General features: G+C 33.7%; 3 protein-coding genes across 4 annotated transcripts; 2 read left to right on the top strand and 1 right to left on the bottom strand.

The window, feature by feature from the left end:
* Nucleotides 1-508: 508 nt before the first annotated feature.
* Nucleotides 509-2,657, top strand: LOC121789483 (2-oxoglutarate-dependent dioxygenase 21, chloroplastic-like). Its single transcript, XM_042187934.1, has 4 exons — nucleotides 509-706; nucleotides 1,070-1,317; nucleotides 1,668-1,833; nucleotides 2,244-2,657. Exons 1-4 carry the CDS (start codon nucleotides 509-511, stop codon nucleotides 2,655-2,657), a joined length of 1,026 nt encoding a protein of 341 aa, XP_042043868.1.
* Nucleotides 2,658-5,544: 2,887 nt separating this feature from the next.
* LOC121789482 (ethylene-responsive transcription factor ESR2-like) lies at nucleotides 5,545-6,261 on the top strand. Its single transcript, XM_042187933.1, has one exon. The coding sequence runs from the start codon at nucleotides 5,614-5,616 to the stop codon at nucleotides 6,259-6,261; it is 648 nt and encodes a 215-aa protein (XP_042043867.1). The 5' UTR covers nucleotides 5,545-5,613.
* Nucleotides 6,262-15,466: 9,205 nt separating this feature from the next.
* Nucleotides 15,467-22,111, bottom strand: LOC121789485 (coilin-like). 2 transcript variants are annotated; one of them, XM_042187936.1, is made up of 16 exons: nucleotides 21,836-22,111; nucleotides 21,159-21,223; nucleotides 20,766-21,038; nucleotides 20,463-20,618; nucleotides 19,442-19,511; nucleotides 18,940-19,041; nucleotides 18,791-18,856; nucleotides 18,659-18,724; nucleotides 18,189-18,570; nucleotides 17,651-17,682; nucleotides 16,901-17,095; nucleotides 16,717-16,788; nucleotides 16,485-16,631; nucleotides 16,198-16,363; nucleotides 16,051-16,098; nucleotides 15,467-15,977 (listed from the first exon to the last, which is right to left on the bottom strand). In XM_042187936.1, the coding sequence occupies exons 1-16, from the start codon at nucleotides 22,028-22,030 to the stop codon at nucleotides 15,658-15,660; spliced, it is 2,355 nt and encodes a 784-aa protein (XP_042043870.1). In that variant the 5' UTR covers nucleotides 22,031-22,111; the 3' UTR covers nucleotides 15,467-15,657. The 2 variants fall into 2 exon arrangements, 1 of the variants encoding a protein (XP_042043870.1); XR_006048056.1 differs by having other exon boundaries at nucleotides 15,918-15,977; nucleotides 16,051-16,132.
* Between the last annotated feature and the right edge of the window lie 109 nt (nucleotides 22,112-22,220).

Here is a 22,220-nt window from a genome sequence, read left to right as displayed (position 1 = left end):
ATAAAAATAGATAAATATTATACTATTAATTAATTTAAATTTAATAACCAATAAAAACCATCGATTATATTTATAATATATAAATACCTAACTTTTTATAAGAGTATATAATTAAATTTATCCGTTAGTGTATGAGAAAAATTATTTTTATATAAAAGTATAGTTAATTTAAGTATTTGAACCTACACTTAACCGCCAAAATCAAGTTTTTGACTTCATCACTCGATTATTCCTATCTAGACGGACGTGCATGATTCATGAAAATGTTAAATATTAGCAGCACATTATACATGAGAATTGTTTTGAGTTTGATAGTATGTGACACACGCATTAGAGAAACATATACTACAAATACATTGAAGTAATTCAATCCGTCACCTTTCCTCATACATGCAAACAGTCCTCATACAAAGCATCAGCCCATCTCACTATATAAACCACCTTCTTCTTCCTCAATCTTCATCACCACCTCATTGCTTTCTCCTCTTTTCCATTTCATTGATCGATCATGGCCGAGAAGAATAATAGTTGTAGCTCATTTTCCATGGGAAAATCTGCACAAGAGAGGGGACTTCCCTATGTCCCCAAATGCTACAAGGCGCAGCCTTTCGATGGTTCGAAAACCGATGCCCACGTTTTCGATGTTCCGACGATCGACATGGCGGGTATCCAAGATCTCACGGGTAGATCCGTCATCGTCGACCAGGTTGCGAATGCTTGTCGTCGTCATGGTTTCTTTTAGGTAAAAAGAGATCAACTTAAATAGCTAGCGAGGCCTCATTGGAGTTTGGTCCATCAACTTAAATACTCCTTTCATCCCCTATTAATATATGTCTGCCAATAAATGTCGCATTGCATTTTTTTACTATTTATAGTAAATGAACTTCATATTCCATCTACTTATATTTTATTATAAAATTGCATTCACATTACACTAACTTTTTTCCATGTATTTCTTTTCGTTTCTTAAAATATGACTTAAAATACCTAATGGGACCTCATTAGTGTTTAGTTAGTCTCGTATCATGTATGCTTCAATGACTAATTAAGACTGTATTTAACGTGATAGATTGTGAATCACGGGATAGAAGAAGCAACGATAGAAGGGGCTCTGTCAGTGGCCTCGGGTTTCCTTAATCTAACGACCGAAGAAAAGGCGAAATACATGTCCAACGACGTCCACAAGCCGGTGAGGTACGGCACGAGCATCAAAGATGGAGTGGATAAGGTCCAGTTTTGGAGGATATTTCTCAAGCACTATTCCCACCCTCTCAATCAGTGGATTCATATGTGGCCAGATTCCCCTCTTGATTATAAGTAAGCAATTTATTATTTTATAATTATTTTTAATTAACAAAGATCTTCATTTCATACTCGTTCATGGTGGTTTTCATTTCATAGTAACGGTGCATGTATACATATACTCCTTTGTATGTATTGAATTCGAGGACTCATTCACATATGTGGCAGAATTTGCGTTATTTTTGGGAGACAATGACGCATTTATTGATTTGAATTTTATAATTTTCATTTTCTTGAAACGTTAGAATTAATTTGAACCATTCATTATATATACTTGAACCCTAGACCACTCTATTATTAGTATTTTTTGGATGTTTCTCTTTTAATAAAAATTAACAATTTTTTTTATTATGTGTTCATAACAGAGAAAAAATGGGTAAATACGTATCGGAGCTTGAAATGGTTGCGCAGAAGACTGCGAGGCTAATAACCGACTCCGTTGGGTTGTGGCCGACCTACTTGAAAAAAGAAATCGACAACGGAATGCAAGTAATGGCGGTCACTGGCTCTCCTCCGTGCCCGGAGCCGGAGGTAATGTTAAAAAATACTACATGCAAAAAATAAAAATAAAAATTTACTCCATTTTTTATGGTTACAACGAAAGTAAATAGGCGCCGAAAAAATATTGTAGATATTACCATTCTGCCCTTCTTAAATTCATAAATATAGAAAATTGAATTGATTACTTTTTAATATTTTTCTTTCTTTAAAACCTATCTTTAACCGCCAAAAGTTTATTTGTTTTTCATTTTATCATGCAATTTTAGCCTTCTTATTCCTTTCTTCTCGAGTAATCAATCAGGTCTTTAGTAGCGTCAATTTTTAGCAAGGATTGAAGATAATTTTCAATAATTTCGACAATTTAAAATAGAAAAAATCTACTCCATTATAGTTTATAGTATAATTTTTTTGAATCACAATATTCTCTTTCATTCCAATAGCTTGCCCTGGGCCACCCGGCCCACTCGGACTACTGTGGCCTGACGCTTCTCCTCCAGGACTCTCCGGGCCTACAAATCCTGGACTCCGACACCAACACCTGGATGTTGGTGCCGGTCGTCCAGGGGGCTCTCCAGGTCCTCGTCGGGGACCAGGTCGAGGTCCTCACCAACGGCCGCTACAAGAGCGTTGTGCACCGCGTGGTCCTCAGCTCCAACCAGCCCCGGATCTCCATCGCCGGCCTCCACAGCCTCGGGATGGACGTCCAGGTCCAGCCTCCCCCGGAGATGGCCGACGCCCACCGCCTCGGCCGGTATAGGCAGAGCAGCTTCCATGACTTTCTCGATTTCATATCCAAGAATGATCTTGGACAGGGGAGTTTCCTCGACATGCTCAAGATTGACCAACCGAATTGATAAGTCATGCAAGCGTCGGAATCGCTTTGGTTTTCTTTGACGGTTCTTTTCCAAAATAGTGAAAAAGGAGCTGGAGCTAGTAATCGCTCGAAGATTATATATCGTTACCATTATTAGTAGCAATTTTCTACATTTCACTCTGTTTAATTTGATTTTATAATTTATTAGCTTTTGATGTAGTGTGATGTATAATTCTTGCATAATGTGAGAGTAATGATATATGATTGCTTCAGCTCTTTCAGCTGCTGGTTTCTGTTCAATTTCTAAATTTTGATCAATTTACATTCTCATAACAAACCTAATTATCGAAAAACATGTTGCATTTTTGTGAAAGCCTAGTTTTGTAGTAACATTTCCTCCAACAATGTTTAAATTATTAAAATTTTGAACTTTTTTTCTAATTTTACTGATTGTTAGTGCTGTGTTTTTTAGAAGGATTCTATTGGAAGTTGAGAAAATTAGTTTGAGGAATATTGCAGGACAAGCTTAAGCAGTTGGTGTAGATAAATTAGTTTGATCACATCTACAAATATACCTAAACATATCTTGAAATATAAAGAACCGAAGTCATTATTGATAAATAAACAGTGGCTATCTCAATTCAAAAATAAAGGAGGTGATTTAAATTAATTATTTTCCATTCGGAAAATAATCATTTGATCAATTAGCTAGGGAGTTTTTATTAATTGATAAAAAAACACAAAAATTAATGATATTTTTGAAATATGCTAAATCGAAAATTAGAGACAATATGAACATAAAACCTCCCTCGGCGTCACGCTACGAATCTGAACTCATCGTCATCTTTTAAAATTAGATAAAATAGCTTCGACTTCATTAAAGCATTAAATTGTTTTAATGGATAGAGGGTGCCTTTTTTCCTGGTATGAACTTAGAAGTATAAAGCGTTTCATGAAGGGGATTTATTCGAATCTAATAAATTATAATACAATTTTTTTATCCACATTTTCAAATATAAATAAGTCACTTTTAATAGACTGAATGTTGATGAGGATCAATTTAACAAATTATAATGCCACTTAATCAATTAACAAATTAGGTTATTAAAATATAATCTGCTATAAAAATTTAACACTTTCGTAACTTGTTGAAATAGAAAAATTAAAATGTAATTAGTAGTTTTTAATTAGTTAGTTTAGCATTAATTAAGCCTATATATAAGGCATCTTATCGTAAGGTGTAGTCAACACTTCCAAAATGTGTAATCAATAAAGATATTTTCTCCTTCTCTCTTCTTTCTCTAGTCTCTGCATTTCTTCAACCTCTTCAATGGAGGTTTCTCCATCCAAGTTAATTCTACATTTTCAACATAATTTTTAAACTTGAATAAAGACCCAAAACTATCAAATTAACATAGCATTTTTTGGATCAAAATCATATAACACCGTCACGATAAGGACAAAAATAATCTATAGAGAGCTTTTAATATGAAGAATGTGTGGTCTTTAATTAGGGTAGGCAACTTCATTTATCGATGAGTAATCCGATTCCAACTCAATAAGAAGAATGATACGCAAATCTCCAGTCAAGCTAAAAGATAAGAATATAATTATTGATTAGTTATATTATTATTATTATTTCATCATAGCTTATTTTCTATTATTGTTAGATTAGGTATTAGTAAAATTTGAGCCACAACGTTTATGGTTAATAGGATTAACTAACTCCATGAAGTCTATGTCTTTTATGAACAGGTGTAACGCGTGGGGAAAGTCAACCAAAATGTCCACGAGGAAAATGCTGTCAAATATAGGATGCATTAAATTTTAATTAAATTAATAAATTTTTTTATTATAGATTAGCTGGTAACATTTTTTCTCTTAGTAATATTTTTGGTAGAGAGTTTGAGTCAATTTATATGAATTGTAACTCAAATATTGAAGGGTGATAAAAATAATTAATCCTCGAATGATACCACTAAAAATAATTTCATCATATGCAATTTAAGCTAAATTTTTTATTTAAATTTGATTGTTTAATATCAATCATATTACTTTATCATTTAATTAAACCATATGTTGTCTTAGAGTTTAAAAAATATTTTTTAATATTTAATTATACATTAATCAATATTAATCCATTACTAAAACTATGAGTTGGATTATGTGTTTTTTTTTAATTGTAAAAAGTACTGGTGATATATCTATATTTATAGAACAAATAATCTAAACATTACAGGATAGATAAATCCAAATTATTCCAAATTGTATTCCATGATCAAAAGGTGATTTCATAATCTTGAACTATCAACTATCCTATATGTCTATAACCTACAAATACCGTCATTTAGTAGTACTATCTAACTCGTATAATAATAATAATAATAATAATAATAATAATAATAATAATAATAATAATAATAATAATAATAATAATTAATCCGTATGATTATTTATCTTATCCAATTAAGCTACTAGTCTATGTTCTACGCAATTTTTAATTATCGCATGGCGGAGTATGTGTTTGTTATTTGCAAGCTAATATAGAAATTTAGCTATTGTGCTGTCGGCCACACTAAACAAATTAAGGAGAACTATATAAGTAATAGTTTATGAAAATAAGTATTATATTAAAATGATCATGCATAATAACATTCGTACACTCTTGATTTAATAATTACTACCCCATCCCTTGTTATAAGTCATATTTACTTTTCTACCCTCGTTTTATAAAAATATAGTGAAGAAATAGTAAAATAAGAAAAATCAATAATGATTCACTTTTTATGCTATGATGATTCAAACCCGACAGCTCAAGATGATTACCTTATAATAAGCCATCTCTCTCTCACCCACACACACAATATCACTATAAATAGCCATCCACCATATGCAACCATCCTCACTCCCACACTATATCCATTGAAACCACACACACTATTCCTCTCAATCATTTCCCATTTCCTAAACCCAAACAACAAAAACCAACACAAGCCATGGAAGAAGCAATGACAACCCTCAACGCCGCCCCCAAGCGCTCCGCCACCAACAAGCGCCCCCTCCCCTCCTCCGCCATGCGATACCGCGGCGTCCGCCGCCGCCCCTGGGGCCGCTACGCCGCCGAAATCCGCGACCCCCAGTCCAAGGAGCGCCGCTGGCTCGGCACCTTCGACACCGCCGAGGAGGCCGCCCGCGCCTACGACCGCGCCGCCCGCTCCATGCGCGGCCCCAAAGCCCGGACCAACTTCATCTACCATCCCCCCTTCCACCTCTCCAAATCAATTCACCCCTTCCAAAACCCTAATTTCAAAAGCCCTAATTCCCTAAACCCTCCGAATTCGATACATTTCAACACTTCCTCCTTCAATCACCCTTCTTCATCCTCTTTCACCGCCGCCTTCAACCGCAGCTCAGCCACGCCAACAAACACCGATTCTAGTGATTTTTTCGCGAACGAGAGGCCCGATTCCGGTTTGTTGGAAGAAGTTATAAACGGATTCTTTCCTAAAGTTAATTCGGAGCCACAACCGCCGGTTATTAATGAGTTTGTAGGAGCGAGCTCGAGCGGCGATTATCATCAAGTGTTTGGGGACATTTTTCATTATCAAGAAGCTTTGAGTATTATCAACACGAACAACAATTAGTGTTGTGAGGATTGATTGTGATATTTTAAAGAGATACTTGGGAAATTATGTACCGTTTCTTCAATGGAGTATGTAATTTTCTAGTTTATGTATTTAATGAATCCAACAAAATAAATACTCTAAGAGAATACCTTGAGTGTTTTCACTTTTTTTTGTTAGAATCATAAATACGTATTTCTACCTATATAATTTTTGTATTCAAAATTGCATATAAGTAACGTGCATGGGGAACTGTTGGAATTTGCATAGTGGTCCCTATAACTATTGTTGGAGCTGAGGATGCAAACAATGTCGGATTGAAGGGTCGACCGATGTCATCGCCGGCCCGGCCCGGCCTTTTTGATTTCTCCTTCATCCCACGCTATAATAACTTCACTCTAATCTCTCGAAGTTATAGTTTTGTTTTATTTTAGGGAGTCTTATTCTCTAACTATAATTAATACCCTCAATTATGTTTTCTCATGTTTTTCTTCTATGTTACTAGTTCTGTACTAAAATCTATCTCGTCCACTTCTAAAAATCTATCTTTGTGCTCCGAAAGTGCTTGATATTTTGTATTTACCGAATGTTTTTGCCTATGTAACATAGTAGAAAAATATATTAATATAGGTACTACTGTTAATTTACTATTTGTTTCAATAAAAATGTCTGAGGGTGATATTTGGATATGAAATGATAAAGTAATAAATTATGGATTAATAGAAAATCGTAAATAAAAACAAATAATGTGGCCTTCACATTCATGAATTCCTATTTTTATCATTGGACCAATTATTCTTATACATGTATTATGTTTTTTGTATGTTCAGTTTCTTTCAAGAATCAGTATATATATGCGTAGCAATATTTTAACAACCCAAGAAAAGTATTGTAGCGGGACAAACATTAAAGATTCGGTTATCACATTAAATACAAGAAACTGTCTTATTTTTGTAAACATTTCTCATTTATGTAAAACGATCGTTCAAAGATATAGTATACAAATATATTTTAGAGAGAGAGAAAAAGAAAGAATACTAGGTATTATGAATTGACACATCTTGCATTGGAAAATGACTTCATGCTAAAATCAAACTACGAAGCAAAATGGAGACTATTTAAAATATTTTCGGTTATTAGTTAAGGCTATAAAATTATTTTAACAACAAAGTTCAAACTACTATTTTTAATAATTTTAAATTGTTTAAGCTGTAAAATGATGAGCTTCACCATCGAATTAATTCAGCATGAAATCTTAATAGATATGTATTGATTGATATTATCCTTCAGGGGTAAATTCAATGTGAACACTATAATGATATACCTATAGTTGCACTACCACAGCTGTCCAACAACAAGACTAATTAAGGCTTGGGTGGCTCATTATAAATAAAGGGAATGAATGGTTACATTACATAAATGTGTGATAACGATGATGCAATATTTGATGTTATTGTGTTTGTTCACAACGTAAGCATCTGTCATATTATATACATACTCCTACATTGTCACATAAATTAAAGACTTACCCAACTCCCCCATCAATAATCCTTTGCAACCATCATCAATTGCTTCATAATTACTTTACATGCTCAACAATTATTAATTACAAAAATTAATGAACTTCATGCTTGGGCTCTATAGTTTATTTAGTGCATGAAGCTTTCCAAATTATAATGGTGCCAATGCATGAGATTGACGACTATGGGTTAAAATTGAACGACGAGAGGAATGAGTTTTCTTTTACTTTAAAAATTGTAGTTTCAGAAATTAAGTATGAAAAAATACATACTATCTTATCTTCTATAAAAGTTCAAAAAACATTTTATCGATCAAAATGCATTGATCCAAACAATCCCAACTCATTCGAATTTTTATTATTATAGAGAGAGATTTCTCGTACAAAATATAGGTAATTAACAACCGAATCTTTAATGTTTGTTCTTTCTTGAGTGATGATATTACTACGTGTCTTATTTCTTCGAAGATACTTAACACATACTGACATACTGGTACAAGAACAATAGGTCATATAATAAAAGTAGTAATTAGTGAATGTCGTTACGATTATATTATTTCATATTGTCATATCCGAAATTAAAAGTTTTATATACTTTTTTTTGCTATTTTGTGTGAGTGAACGTTACACTCTACACTAAATTATTATATTCATATTTTATTATAAAAAATTGATATATAAAAATTAAACCGACAAAGATAAAACACAAACACGGAAAATCGGTAAACACAAATAGTCAAATGGGACACTATATTTCAGGCAGATTGAGTTTAATTTAATAAATAACCATATATATTTTAAGTTTTAGAGTAGTGATTTAGAGACATAATGTCTCTATGCCATAATGCCCCTATGTCACTTTGCCATAACCTTAATTTAAATATGTACTAATATACCCTTATTTTAGAAAAAAGGAAAATTAGTAGTTATGTATAACTGATTATTAGGAAAGGAAAGTCAAATCTAATCAAATTAACTATCTATAACTAATTAATACATAGTAGTATCAATTAAGATTCACGTTTATTAGCAAATTTTTAACAAAATTTCAACTATTTTCACTACTTAGTTTCTTATTGATATCCAACAAAATAATATTTATATTCAATTATTTTATTATTAAATAATTCTTAAAATTCTAAATAAAAAAACTAAATTTAATTTTACAAAAATTAGAAGTAAATTATAATTATAATAGTCATTGTCTTCTAATTATTTTATTATCAAATATTTATAAAATTTGCAAGTTATAAAAAATACTTGATGTCTAATATAAAATAAATTAAAATGATACTCCATTTAATAGCAACATTTAAATTTTAAGTCATATAAACGATTATATATATTAAGTGTTAAATAGTCATTCACATAAAATTATTTTATTAGATTTAAATAATCATTTAAATGATAAGTTATGGAAACAACTACATGTATTTGCACTCAATTTCTTAGTGTTATCGTTCAACGAAGTAATATATTTATTAAAGGTTTATTAAATTTTTAAGTTGTGAAAATGGCCACATTTATATATCAGGATATATATTACTATTAGATTCCATAATTTTAGGAATTGTTTAAAATGAAAATAATTGATGAGACTTCTATTCACATTTTAATTCATTTTAGTGTATTGTATATCAACTACTAATTGATATTAAAAATTAAGAATATAAACAATCACATGTTTTAAAATTTTTAAGAACATGTGATTGATTGATCTAGCTGTGACATTCAAAAAATTAAGAATTTAAAGAATGTAAAACTTTGGAATGCAAAAATATTAAAATTTAAATTATGAAACTTTTAAATCAAAATTGCGAACTCAACTAGTATTAATATACTATCATATATCAAATTAGTATTAAATATCAAATTTGTTGCATGATATAGTGAACCGAGCTAAGAACTATAATATTTTGTACTATAAAAGATAGAACATAACTCAAAATATTCCGTATATAACGAGTTAAGAACATGTGATTATTTTTTTAGATGTTCGATTGTAGCGTTCCAAATATTAAGAATTAAATAAATTAAATTTTGAATGTAAGAATTAAAATCATATCCAGAAACTCAATCAGTATGATTATTATATACTTTGTATCAAATTTTAATTTATTGCATAATATAGTAAAGATCCTATAACTCCAATAATTTATAAAGAAAAAAAGAAAATGTTAACTATATATTTTTAGAAAATTAAATAGATGTGTTAAGAATATGTGATTATTTTTTTTAATTAAAATTTAATGTAATCTTTCAAAAATTAAGATTTTAAAAGAAATTAAATATTTTGAAAATAAAGATTAAAATTATAAAATTCTTAAATAAAAGCTCTAAACTTAATAATAATATACGAAGTACTATCATATATCAAATTTTATCGAGATTTAATTATAATATTTCAGAAATTTAGAACTTATGAAAATCAAGTAATGAACGCGAATTAAGTATGTCTGCAGATATTTTATTTCATGGTTTCAATTTGAATAAATGTTTTAAAACCTGAGTTCATGTTTTAAGTCAAAAACTAGCTGAAGGTAAAAATATCACAAAAAATTAAATGCATGAAATCATTGCATATAATTATATGCCACTAATTTAAGTATTTAACTAATAGTATGAAGATTCCATTGCATTTGATATTTGAAATTGGGATAGTCCATAACAAAGAAACATTCACCACACACAGTGGCGGAGCTATGCGGTGGCCTTGAAATTTTTATGAATATTATAGCCATTTTAAGTTAATTAAAATTATGATGAGATGATTAGAGTATATATTTGCTTAAATCATGTCATCCATATAAATGCACACAACTTTCCTAAGCAAGTAATTCTTAAATATAAAAAAATGGTTTTATATGCACAAGGGCAGTATGGTATATGTACAAAACATTTATTTAACTAAAAATATAAAACAATCTAAAATGACTACTTTAACCTCATTATGTCTTAGACATTATGTCTCCAAAACATTTTTCTAAGTTTTATAACTACTGCTTGACTGAATAGATGGACTCATAGGCAATTACATGAGTTATATAAAATTTGTCTTTAACATATGAATGTTGGTGTAACCTCGTTACAAAATTAATCATGGAACTGGTTTAGACTCTAGAGATAATCAAAGAAATTTGGCTTGACCTTCAATTGAACTTGTGGATATAGTATTGACAATAAGATTTGGGACATAACAAAAGTGCCAAATATAATTCAATTTATGTAATAGGGCCCACTATATGGGCTGGGACCAAACATTTGAACACTCTTATATTGAAACTAGTAGTAGTAATAATAATTGCATGGGTGTCTTCATAAAAAAAATTGCATGTGTGTATTCTCAAATAACAATAAATAGTGGTAACAAATTTGAATGGACTCTCAATCGAACATTTATTTGTCATTTATGTAGTCATAAATATCGAAACAATTATAGATACACATACACTGCTCAAATTTGGAAAGTTACTGCAACTCCTCATGTGACATATTCATATTCAAGATTATTGATTTGATATAACAAGTTAATATATTGTGTAGATTTTATAATTATGTTTTGAGCTTATAAAGATATTCATATTATTGACAAAGCTAGAAAACCAAACTGAGCCATCCAAGTGAATAAAAGATGTGTATGCATATGTAGAATTGATTAGTTCATAAGTGTACTAGTATTTACTTGGATATTTTGGCAAGAAAAATAAAAAAATAAATAAAATTGTATTGTTATTCAGATTGATTTAGTTAAACAGTTTTACTCTATGTTAGATTCTAATTTGAAACACTGTTCAAACTTAGTCATTTGTAGAACAGTATTCAACTGATTTTATGAAAAAAATAGCTTACAACAATGGAGTTGCATTCTGTCCTAAAACAATAAACTAGAGTGTATATTATTGGAAGAAATAATTCGAATGTATTGAAGCGTGTCAAGGGTTAGTTATTTATCTTAATTTTCTAAAAAACAACAAAAATAAATGAATTTCAAAACAAAAAGAAATTATAGTCCCAAAATAAGTAAATGAAATAAAAGAGAAACTAACGGGCTTTATATCATCACATTTCTTGCTTTTTCAGTTATAACTTCTTTGTTGTAACATGCTATTAGCGGGCTTATTAAAAAAACTTTTCATAACTAAATCCAACACGAGACATTTATCTTTATTCATTTTTCATATAGTATTCTCCATTTTATCGTATAGTATACTTTTTCTTAAATCCAAAATTATTGAATAATGAAAAAAATATCAAATTAAAGTTACTTTTCTAACCAAAGTTTGATTAAATATACTGTATTTTTTTTTACAATTTGCCCTGAGAAATAAGGAGGGTTTTCATTTAATATAGTATGTGATCAAAATTGTTAAAGAAGAAAGCCAGAGTGTTTGGGCTTTTACTATTTTATGAGCCCAAAATATATTTTCGGGTTAGCTTGGACAACCGGGCTAGGCCCATTAACAATTTCATGATAACGAGGTTTTGATTATAATCGGAAAAGCTGTAGTAATAAACCGTTACAAATTTCAGATTATCATTTTTATCGTACATGAATATGATTTTAGGTTAGGTTATTGCATGATTTTATTTGGGTTATGTAGTCCCTGATAAACTTTTTTTTCCCTATCCTCTTCTAATAATTTTATTACTGTATCATTTTTTAAAAATGATTGTGAAAAAGAAGTATGCCAAGTAGCATGGACGGAGAGAGTAATTTTTTATAGTGAAAATATGAGTAAAATACATGATATAATAATTCGTTAACTAAATGAACTATTTAGAAACAACGAGATTACAATTAAAATTGGAAGCAACTCTCAACCAAGTCGCTTACTACTTGATGAACACAAAATGTATGTTCGGAAATTGATGCTTCTACCCTCTTACTCTAATCGAATCGATGAATTAATTATACGTATGAAAGGCTCGAGAGTATGGATCTAAAATTCTATATAAGACCTCTATTTATATTTGTTTCCATCGTACATATATCAATCAAGTAATTATTTCAATAATAGATATAACATTGTAATTTCTTATCGATTTTCATACGATTATAGGTTAGCTGCAATTTACAAACTACTACTATATGTATAGAAATATTACACCGTTGAACTTTTAATAGCACACATGGAATGGAGTGACTATTTCAAAAGATATCTTCAAATTAATGTCTGATTATATTTGAATCATTTATCACTTTACTCAAGCTAAGACTAAGACTTTGAATGACTAATTCTTGAGCAAGTCATATTACGCGTTAAACAGGGAGCAAGCCTAAATCGACATACAATACCTAAATGACAAGAATACCCTCATCCCATAATCCCAAATCCAAAGCATCGAATGGGCTTTTCCGTAAATTGAACCCCAAGCCTTGACAGCATCCGCAGCGGTGCTCGCGCCGACGGACGGCGTCCGTGCCGCTGGCACAACACCGCCCTGCTCGCCGCTGTGCTCTTGCCGCTGACACGGCGCTGCTCGATGCAAAATCATCTATAAATACACTCATTCATCATCCATTTTTCACACCAAATCATCTCTCATTCATCTATCATTCATATTTTTTCATACAACTCATCTACATCTTCCTCTCTCACTCAAACCCTTTCTAAAAATGGATTTCATCGATATCATGGCTGAAGCGGAGCGTGAAGAACAAGAATACTATGAACAATATCGTGCCGCCTATTAAGCCTATGTCGTCGCCACTACCTCCGCCCCTCCTCCTCGACCAACTAGATCAATTCTCCGCTACATCCCTCATGACCGGGAGGGAGCCAACGAAAGGCTCGTTGCCGACTATTTTTCCGACCAGCCGCAGTTTCCGGAGGATTACTTCCGGCGCCGTTTTCGCATGTCAAAACGGTTGTTTATGCGTACTGTCAACGCATTGTCCGCCCATGTTGAATACTTTCAATCAACTAGAGACGCAACCGGTCGGCAAAGTCTCTCGGCGTTGCAGAAGTGTACTTGTGTCATCCGACAACTTGCTACTGGGCAAACAGCTGACCTCTTCGACGAGTATTTGCATGTGGGTGAGTCAATTGGAATCCTATGGAAGAGGGTAAAAAAGGGGGAAAAAGCGTGTCAAGGGTTAGTTATTGATGTTGGTGAAGTAAAAAAGGGGAAAAAAGCATTTCTCCAATAGCTGCATCTCCAAGGTGTTGGCAATTGAAACTAGAAAAATAACATATAACTGTCCCACATCGGTGTTAAAAGAAAACTGAAACTAGTATATAAATCTCATGGGCCACTCCTCCTATCACCAATTGGTTTTAGGATGGAACCCATGGATTTCTATCGTGGTATCAGAGCGGGTCACCGACTGTGGGTTATATTTAACTGACCCAGCAGTATATCTGGGCTGAAACCGAAAAAAAATGACCGACCCAGCAGTATAACTGGGCTAAAATTTGGGCCAAGTTAGGGGTGGCAAATCGTGCGTGTCGGGTCGTTATCGTGTCGACACGATAACGACACGAACACGATAACAACAAACACGAACACGACCCGTTAAGAAAACCTCAAACACGAACACGAACACGACACGAAACCCTCAGACACGAACACGACACGAACACGACACGAACCCATTAACGACACGAACCAATTCGGGTCAACACGACACGATAACAACACGTACACGAGATGACACGATAACGACTCGATAACAACACGACCTGATAACGGTTAAACCTATTAAAAATGAAAATAATAAGAATTAATAATATTAAAATATTATTTGTTAACGGATAACACGAACACGACACGGACACGTATTGTTAACGGATAACACGAACCCGACACGAACACGACACGAAATTTTCGTGTCCTTAACGGGTCGACCCGATAAGGACACGAACCCAATAAGCTCTGACCCAAACCCATTATTTTCGTGCCGGTTCGTGTCGTGTTATCGTGTCGTGTCAAAAATTGCCAGCCCTAGGCCAAGTGGTCCAACCGATCAAAAAAAAATGGGCCGATTGTCCAATCGATTAGAAAAAAAGTCCAACCCCTCCAAGGTTCACCTTGAAGGGTTTGAGGGAGGGTGTTGGCAATTGAAACTAGAAAAATAACATATAACTGTCCCACATCGGTGTTAAAAGAAAACTGAAACTAGTATATAAATCCCATGGGCCACTAGTATATAAATCCCATGGGCCACTCCTCCTATCACCAATTGGTTTTAGGATGGAACCCATGGATTTCTATCACAAGGAAGAGGGTAAATGGAGAGATAAAGAGAAATAATTACCATATTTACCTCTTCTTCATAAAATTTCATGCTTCAAAGGAAATGATATTTGAGGAAGTATTATACATCCTTTCATTTTAAGAAGGTATCTTTACCTCTTCTTGATAAAAAAGGTAAAAAATTAGTTACTATTTGTTAGTTTTTTTAATTCCTTCTTTCCTTGGAGTCCATTACTTTTCAAGAAGATATAAAACTCTTTTTGAGAAGATAAATAAGATATATACCTTCTCAATATGCTTTTTTTTTCCCTAGAAGATGCTCGTATACTCAGTCTCACACTAAGGAGTTGATATATGAGAAACTTTACTCAACTCCATGACTGTTTGTAATTTTGACCATATTTAAATCTTTATCAATTGGTTTGTGTGTTTTACAAAGACATTCATTTGGATATGGTAACACAAAACACTAGTACAAAATATTAGAAAGGGAAACCGTCAAGCTAGTAGTAAACCATCAAACCATGTAAAAGTTGAATTAGCTTTAGCTTCCTAGCAAAATAAAGATATTGAAATAGATGGCCATTTACACGGATTGAGAATGCCATACGCTGCTATCACACAAGCAAAAAACCTCACAAACTAGCCAACAAGTTTCATTGCTTCACACAAGCAAAAAAACCTCACAAATCAAGTTTCTTTTAGTTCCGGTCGTTCATGTATACCGCTTTGACCTCAGCATAGCATTTGTTGGACCAAGTGCGCGGCCTCTCAGCTTTGTACGACCATGATTTACTGCCTACATTCTGCTTCCCCCAACTATTTTCCTGTGACGGCTGTTGTTTCTTGCCCCAGTTACTTCCAGGTGATGGTTGCATCTTCTTCGCATTCTTCCCCCAACTATTGTCACTAGAGATTACCAACTTCTTGGGGGTACTGCCCCAACCATTTTCCTTGGATAGTTGCTCCTTTTTGGCACATAGAGCCTCACTCAATTGGTCCCACACACTCCCACCAATTTCTACAACAATTTGAATATTATTGAGTTGCTGGAATTTATCAAAACAAAAAAACCTTATATATAGTGCACTTACCTCCACTAGGCTGCTGTCTCTCTTTACCATGGTCTGATTCTCGAGTATCTGCAGATGGTGGGTTATTTAGGATGACGATTACCTATTTGAGCTTTTTATTATCAGTTTGGTTTTTTGCACTTCTTTGAATTGCACTGAACATCATACCTGGGCTGGGTTCAGAAGCTGGTTCGCCACTGCTGCCAGGCAATGCTGTCTTCAGAGCATTTATATTACTTGTAGATGCTTCATTCACACGTGTAACGTCTTTATTTCCTGGTTTTGATCCTCCATTGGTGAGGAGACGTACATCAATAAGTGCTGAAAAATCAATCTGCAAGAGATGGATCACAGTGAAAACAGTCAGAAGATGTAGATGGTCTATGGCGACTCGGCGTACGTCTCTGTGAAGGTATATGATAAAAGGGCTTACTCTACATGTATACACTGCTTACCTCCAAAGACCCATCTTCTCTATAGAGAGAGTTATCAAGTTCGGTGGCATCACCCTCATCATCTTCCTCAGAAACGAGTGGATATTCTGGTACCGGCAGTAACATCATTTGCTGGGACTCTGCATTGTACCAAGATACTTTTCCAACCTATATAATAGAAAATGTCTCACAACCATTTTATTGAGGTCACTGAACAAGAGGAAAAAACACTTCAACCATATTTGAATGATACCCTATGCGCAGAAAGCTCAGGCGTCCATGTTGATGACAATTCCAGAACTCGATAAGCAATGAGATCTCCTTTCTACATAAAATAAAAGGACAAATGATTTCTACCGTGAAGAATATTGAGAAATTTAAACCATACTCTAATGAATAATTACTATTAATGATCTTAGATGAAATCAAGGAACAACCTTAGGCGCGCCAGGAAGGGGCTGAAGCTTATCAAAGTTGATTCTCTCATTTGGTTGTTTCTTTTTTTCTTTAGTCAGTGCTTCAGAATCTTCTTTGTTTGTTCCGTAATCGTTTCTAGGCGTGAATCCACGGTTTTCCTTCCCCCACTGTTGGCCTTTCTTCTTGCTAGTAATGCCATTCCAATTAAAGGTTTTCTATTGAAAAAACGACATCACAAGGAAATGTGTCAGCAGTTTGTATGAAAAAGAAGCACAGAGAAAGAACAAAATCATGGATAAATGGTTCGCATGGACAAACAAACATCCATCAATAACTCAACAAAACCTTGAGCTGAACTTTTTCTTCCACACCTTTATTAAAAGGCTAAAATAAAAGGTAAATTTTCTTATACTTCCTTGTTTCAAAACTGAAGAATCACATATTGGTTGGTAAAAATTGTGATTGCCGAAAAATTACATAGTGATTGCCGAAAAATTACATACTTAGGCAGCTTAAATAAGAAAGTTAATTTCCATGATGACTAACATCCTCCCTTGCATACACGAGTCTCACTCATGTGCCACGGATTGCATCCCTCGAGTCCAGGCTACCCCTAAAGGAAACCCAAGGCGAGCATATTGATTGCATGATCCCATACAAACATATGTTCTGAAGTAATAATATTTCATGATAATGATCCTAAACTCAGGTGCAGGGATAAAATGATGAAAATATTGTTCAACCAACAGCAAATACATAACAAAAATTACCAGAGGTGCATGATCTTGCTGCACAGCTTCCTCTGCATCAACATAAAGAATTTCACATGTAAGATGTGCGGTAGAAAATAAAGTTTCACTGTGTATTATGTAAATCCAAGTGCAGAATAGAAGATATCATTCCAATCTGTGAAGACAGAACAGGGAGGGAGAAATTGTTGGAAAATCAATTTATGAACAGTGGGATCGGAGAAATAACTTAATTTTGCTTTCAATAGCATATTGCACAGATTAACAAAGTTGATGATGCATAATGTAGGGCGTAATTCATTCCGGAACAGGAACAAAGCAGATTGGGCTTCTCAACTTGAAAAATATTAAACTTAATAAGAACTGTGACAAGAGAGAAGAAAACTAATGAATGCTAGACCTATTAGGAAAAAAAATTAGAAGGCTGGAAAACATTGTTGATAACATGATTCATATTATTGAGTTATAACTCTCTCGTTCACCTAGTCAGAAGAACCGAGTTTTATAATGTTATCACAACCTTAATCCAAATAAATTGCTGGCAGATAGAATGCAGTACCTTCTTCCAAAGGTTCAAAGCGGATATGTCCTGGCCTTATTTCGATGGGAGCAAATTCATTCTCCTCCATACAATTATAATTTGATGGCTTTGATGCATCACAGTTTTGATTTATACATTCTTGTATGGATGGACTACTCTGATCTGGTTGCTCATGCATACTGTGGCTTGGCTGCTCTAATGTGTCACTCATTTGGGTCAGCTGCCCATGTTTATCGTAATTTTGATTTTTCTGCTTGTGTGCATCACCATTTTGATTTTTCTGCTTGCGTTCATCACCATTTTGTTTTCGAAGTTCCAGACAGTCATCATTTCGGCTATTTTGTTTATGCTTCTTTCCCTTAACAACCCTGTTGTCTTGGGAAAATAGCTTCCAGTGTAGCTGCATAGAAAACTTATAGGTCAGTATAAAATGACAATCAGAGGCAACCAGAATAGGCTTGAACTCCAAGCAAAGAAGGTAAACTCACTAGTCCTTTTGGCTGACCATCATCTTTGTTCCTTTCACCCTCAGCTTGGCATTTTTTCCACTTTTGCTGTTAAACTGAAGCACTCAGTTTTCAATTTAATCGCAGAACATAATAAGAAATTAAAGCACTAACCTGTCCATTCGATTGGCCATTCCATTTTTTTCTGTCAGCTTTAGCTTGGTCCTCTTTCCAGTTTCGCTGCAAAATGAAGTGAGTCAGGCTTTAGATTACTGGCACTGGAAAAGTCTTGATAGAGAATACACATATATCCAGTAGCTTACTAGACCCTCTGATTCACAAGTGGCATTTTGCTTCTGAATTTTTGCCATTTCACGCAACCAAATTCTTTTTTTATACGCCCGCCGAGCACTTCTACTTGGAACCTGCAAATATTCAGGGGCATACTAATTCCAGGACGACTCACAGGGAAAAGTTTGAGAAAGGAGCATATAGTGCAATTAAGGAAAATATTTTACAAAACTGAATCATGTAGCGAAAAAAATTGATAGTGATATCTCACATCCACAATAGACCAAATCGGAATTTGACGTCAACCAAAGGATTACTGGAAGCATATACTGCCGAAAAGTGGAACTTCATGAAAACTGCAAAGCTTCTTATTTAGAACACAATTCTTAGTATTTACTAAAACACAAAATTGAAGTGCTACTACATAGTTATATACGGAGTACTTAAATTAGAAAAACCAATTGAAAAAACAGAATAAAGGGCAATTCACAGCTTACAAGACCAATATGATCCATTGAAAAATAGAGGAATCACCTTTTTTGTTTCCTTAGGGGGGATTTCGGCATCGTCGATCTTGTTGTCTATTTCTTGAACAACAACAATTCTGCATGTGTAGCAAAGAATATATAGAATAAAGAGGTGTTTGATCATTCAAAAAGTTAAAAGAAATGCATTAATCAAATATGTACATGAATGTCTAAAAAGAAAGGACTAAGCAAAACGTCTAAGTCCAAAGAGTTTAAGGATTTTCTTTTCAGTAAAATTTGAGATTGGAGCCTTATTTGTTATTTTCCAGACCTGTAATATACTTGCATGGTTGACTCAACCCCTTTTCGAAGTTTAACTTCCTTCTAATTTAACAAAACTTTGTTTCACATCAAGAAAAATATTAGTGGCCATGAGATATTTTAATATTCTAATCTGAAAGACAACAAATACAAGCTAATAAGTATTTTCACACATGCCATGTTCTCTTTTTTCATCAAAGAAATAGCACAGCACAAACGAAGGGATTGTAAAATATACTCCTCAGTCCTCCCTCCTAATATACAAACTTGTTATTTATATCTGCATCTATGCTGGAAAGTGTACCTTCTTTTTATAATAATATAAATTTTCTCCATATTTTCAAATATACTAATACTGTAGAACAACAACTTAGCTCAAGCTCTGTCACAACCATGTTAGTTGTTCAAAGATACACTAGCTCTCTCATCACTATCTTATTGTATTTGTCTATTCATTTTAGTGCCAAAATAAACTAATTAATACTTCATGCAGCCGTAGGCTCAATCACTTACAGGTATAAGTATTGACCAAATATTATTTACTTTGCAAATGGAATATCACATTGGTTCCAAAAAAAAGTAAACTAGACACGTCAGTGTAGTAGGGAATTTGTAACTTTCTACCCTGTCATTTGTTCGATTATTGACTTCAAAGTAGGTTTTCCTAACACAGAATAATTTTGGACTTGTACTTTGATTATAAGAAAAAAATATGACGGTAGGAGAAAGTAAAATTTCTAGAAATGATTTATTTCTAATAAGCATACCTCTCCTCGCCAGGCCCCACCACATTGTCCTCATCACTATGCTTAGCAGGGTTATCTTTGTTTTCCACATTATCTCGAGCTACAGAAGCATCTTTTTTCTCTTTACAAACATCACTGGAAGCATTTCCAGTAACCACAGAACGTTGTTTCTTCTCCCTAAGAAACAGTGGTATAAAAACAGTGTGTGTAACAGTGTAAGCATAAAAATATGAGGTAGGTTCAATAGATCACGCAAGGGGGCCTGTAAGCATAAATATATGAGGTAGATTTAAGTAGATCAAACAAAGAGGGAGGACCACATACTTATTGCCTTCTAGCCTCTCGGCTGCTTTTCTTTTGCGGTTTTTCTTTCTTGAATTTTCAGCTGCAGAATCTTCAACTACGTCCAACAAGACTTCGTCATCATCTTCAGGCTCGTCACTTTCATAACCACCTTTTTCTTTCTCAAACTCGCCATTTGCTAAAAGCAAGACGCCAGCGTCTACGGGTCGCTTATCCAGAGCTTTCAATTTCTGAACATCATTAGCAGCAGCATTGTTTCCTTCTATTGACAAAATGTCTTTCCTTTTCCGCACACTGTACTCCCAATGAAAAACTTAAAATGTTAATATATCATTTTCCACTCCAAATGCAAAACTTAAAATGATAAGCCATGTTCTGTTGTGCTCAGTACTAGTAATAATCTTTTTTACTAACCTGATAATCTCATCATCTTTTAAAATTCTGGTAGATACAAACGGTGGTAAGGCAAAGCCAGATATCTGCCAGAGTTTCAGAAGCAAAACAAAATTGGAGTAAAAAATAGTAGCACAAAATAAAATACGAAAACAACAATTCCCAACTTCTCATATCTCATCAGCAAATCAATAAAAAACAATAACACTACTAAAGTATTTGTTTTCACTTCCAATTCAATAATCGCCAAAGTAGCAACGGCAGCAATTCCTTGAACCCAGCACCGACTTTTGCAAAGAACTAGTATTCCATAAGCATCAACTCTTTTAAATATCTTTCAAAAGCTACTCAAATAGCTGTCTCGAAACACCAAAATGAGAAAGAAAGAAACATACAGTGAAAATGAGGATCATAATTCATAAAACATCCAGACCATAGTAACTCAGGAGATAAAATATCTTCTCAAAAGAAGCAAAAATCATGAATCCAAATGCTCAATAACTACATTAAGCTACTCTTCCATCCATAATATCCCAAAAAATGCATGATTTCAGAAGCAACTAGCTAGAATGAGAAGCAAAAAAAGAAGCACATTTGATCAAAAGCAGTCGATTTTTGAAGGCAGAGCAAAACCCAAAACATGCTGGCATCAAAAGAAACGATCTTTTTAAGGCTCAAAGAAATCGAGAGGTCCGTACGGAGAGGACGAGGCCGTGGGGGCAGGATTGGTGGAGTCGGAAAGCGTGGAGGAGATGGGAGGCGAGGTCGGAAACGGCGTCGTGGCGGTGGGGGTCCAGCAGAACCCAGCTGCGGCTCAAGCCCTCCAATTTCTGGGTGTCGCTCAAAATGTCGACATCTTTGAATACCACTCGGATTCTCTTGCTCAACTCCATCACCCATGCAAGATTTCCCCCAATTCCCGCACACTGTTTGCTGTCAAGGTCTAGTTTAGAGAGAGTGATGAGTGTCACTGTAATGCCACAATAGGTCTTTACAAAGGTCCAACTAATACTTTACAGTTTCCACTTCATAAAATTTGGAGCCAAAAATAAAAAAATATTACTCTCTTCGTCTCATGGTAAT

The sequence above is a fragment of the Salvia splendens genome, unplaced genomic scaffold, assembly GCF_004379255.2.
Source record: "Salvia splendens isolate huo1 unplaced genomic scaffold, SspV2 ctg25, whole genome shotgun sequence".
Classification (NCBI taxonomy): Eukaryota; Viridiplantae; Streptophyta; class Magnoliopsida; order Lamiales; family Lamiaceae; genus Salvia; species Salvia splendens.
This window is presented reverse-complemented; position numbering and strand designations above follow the sequence as displayed.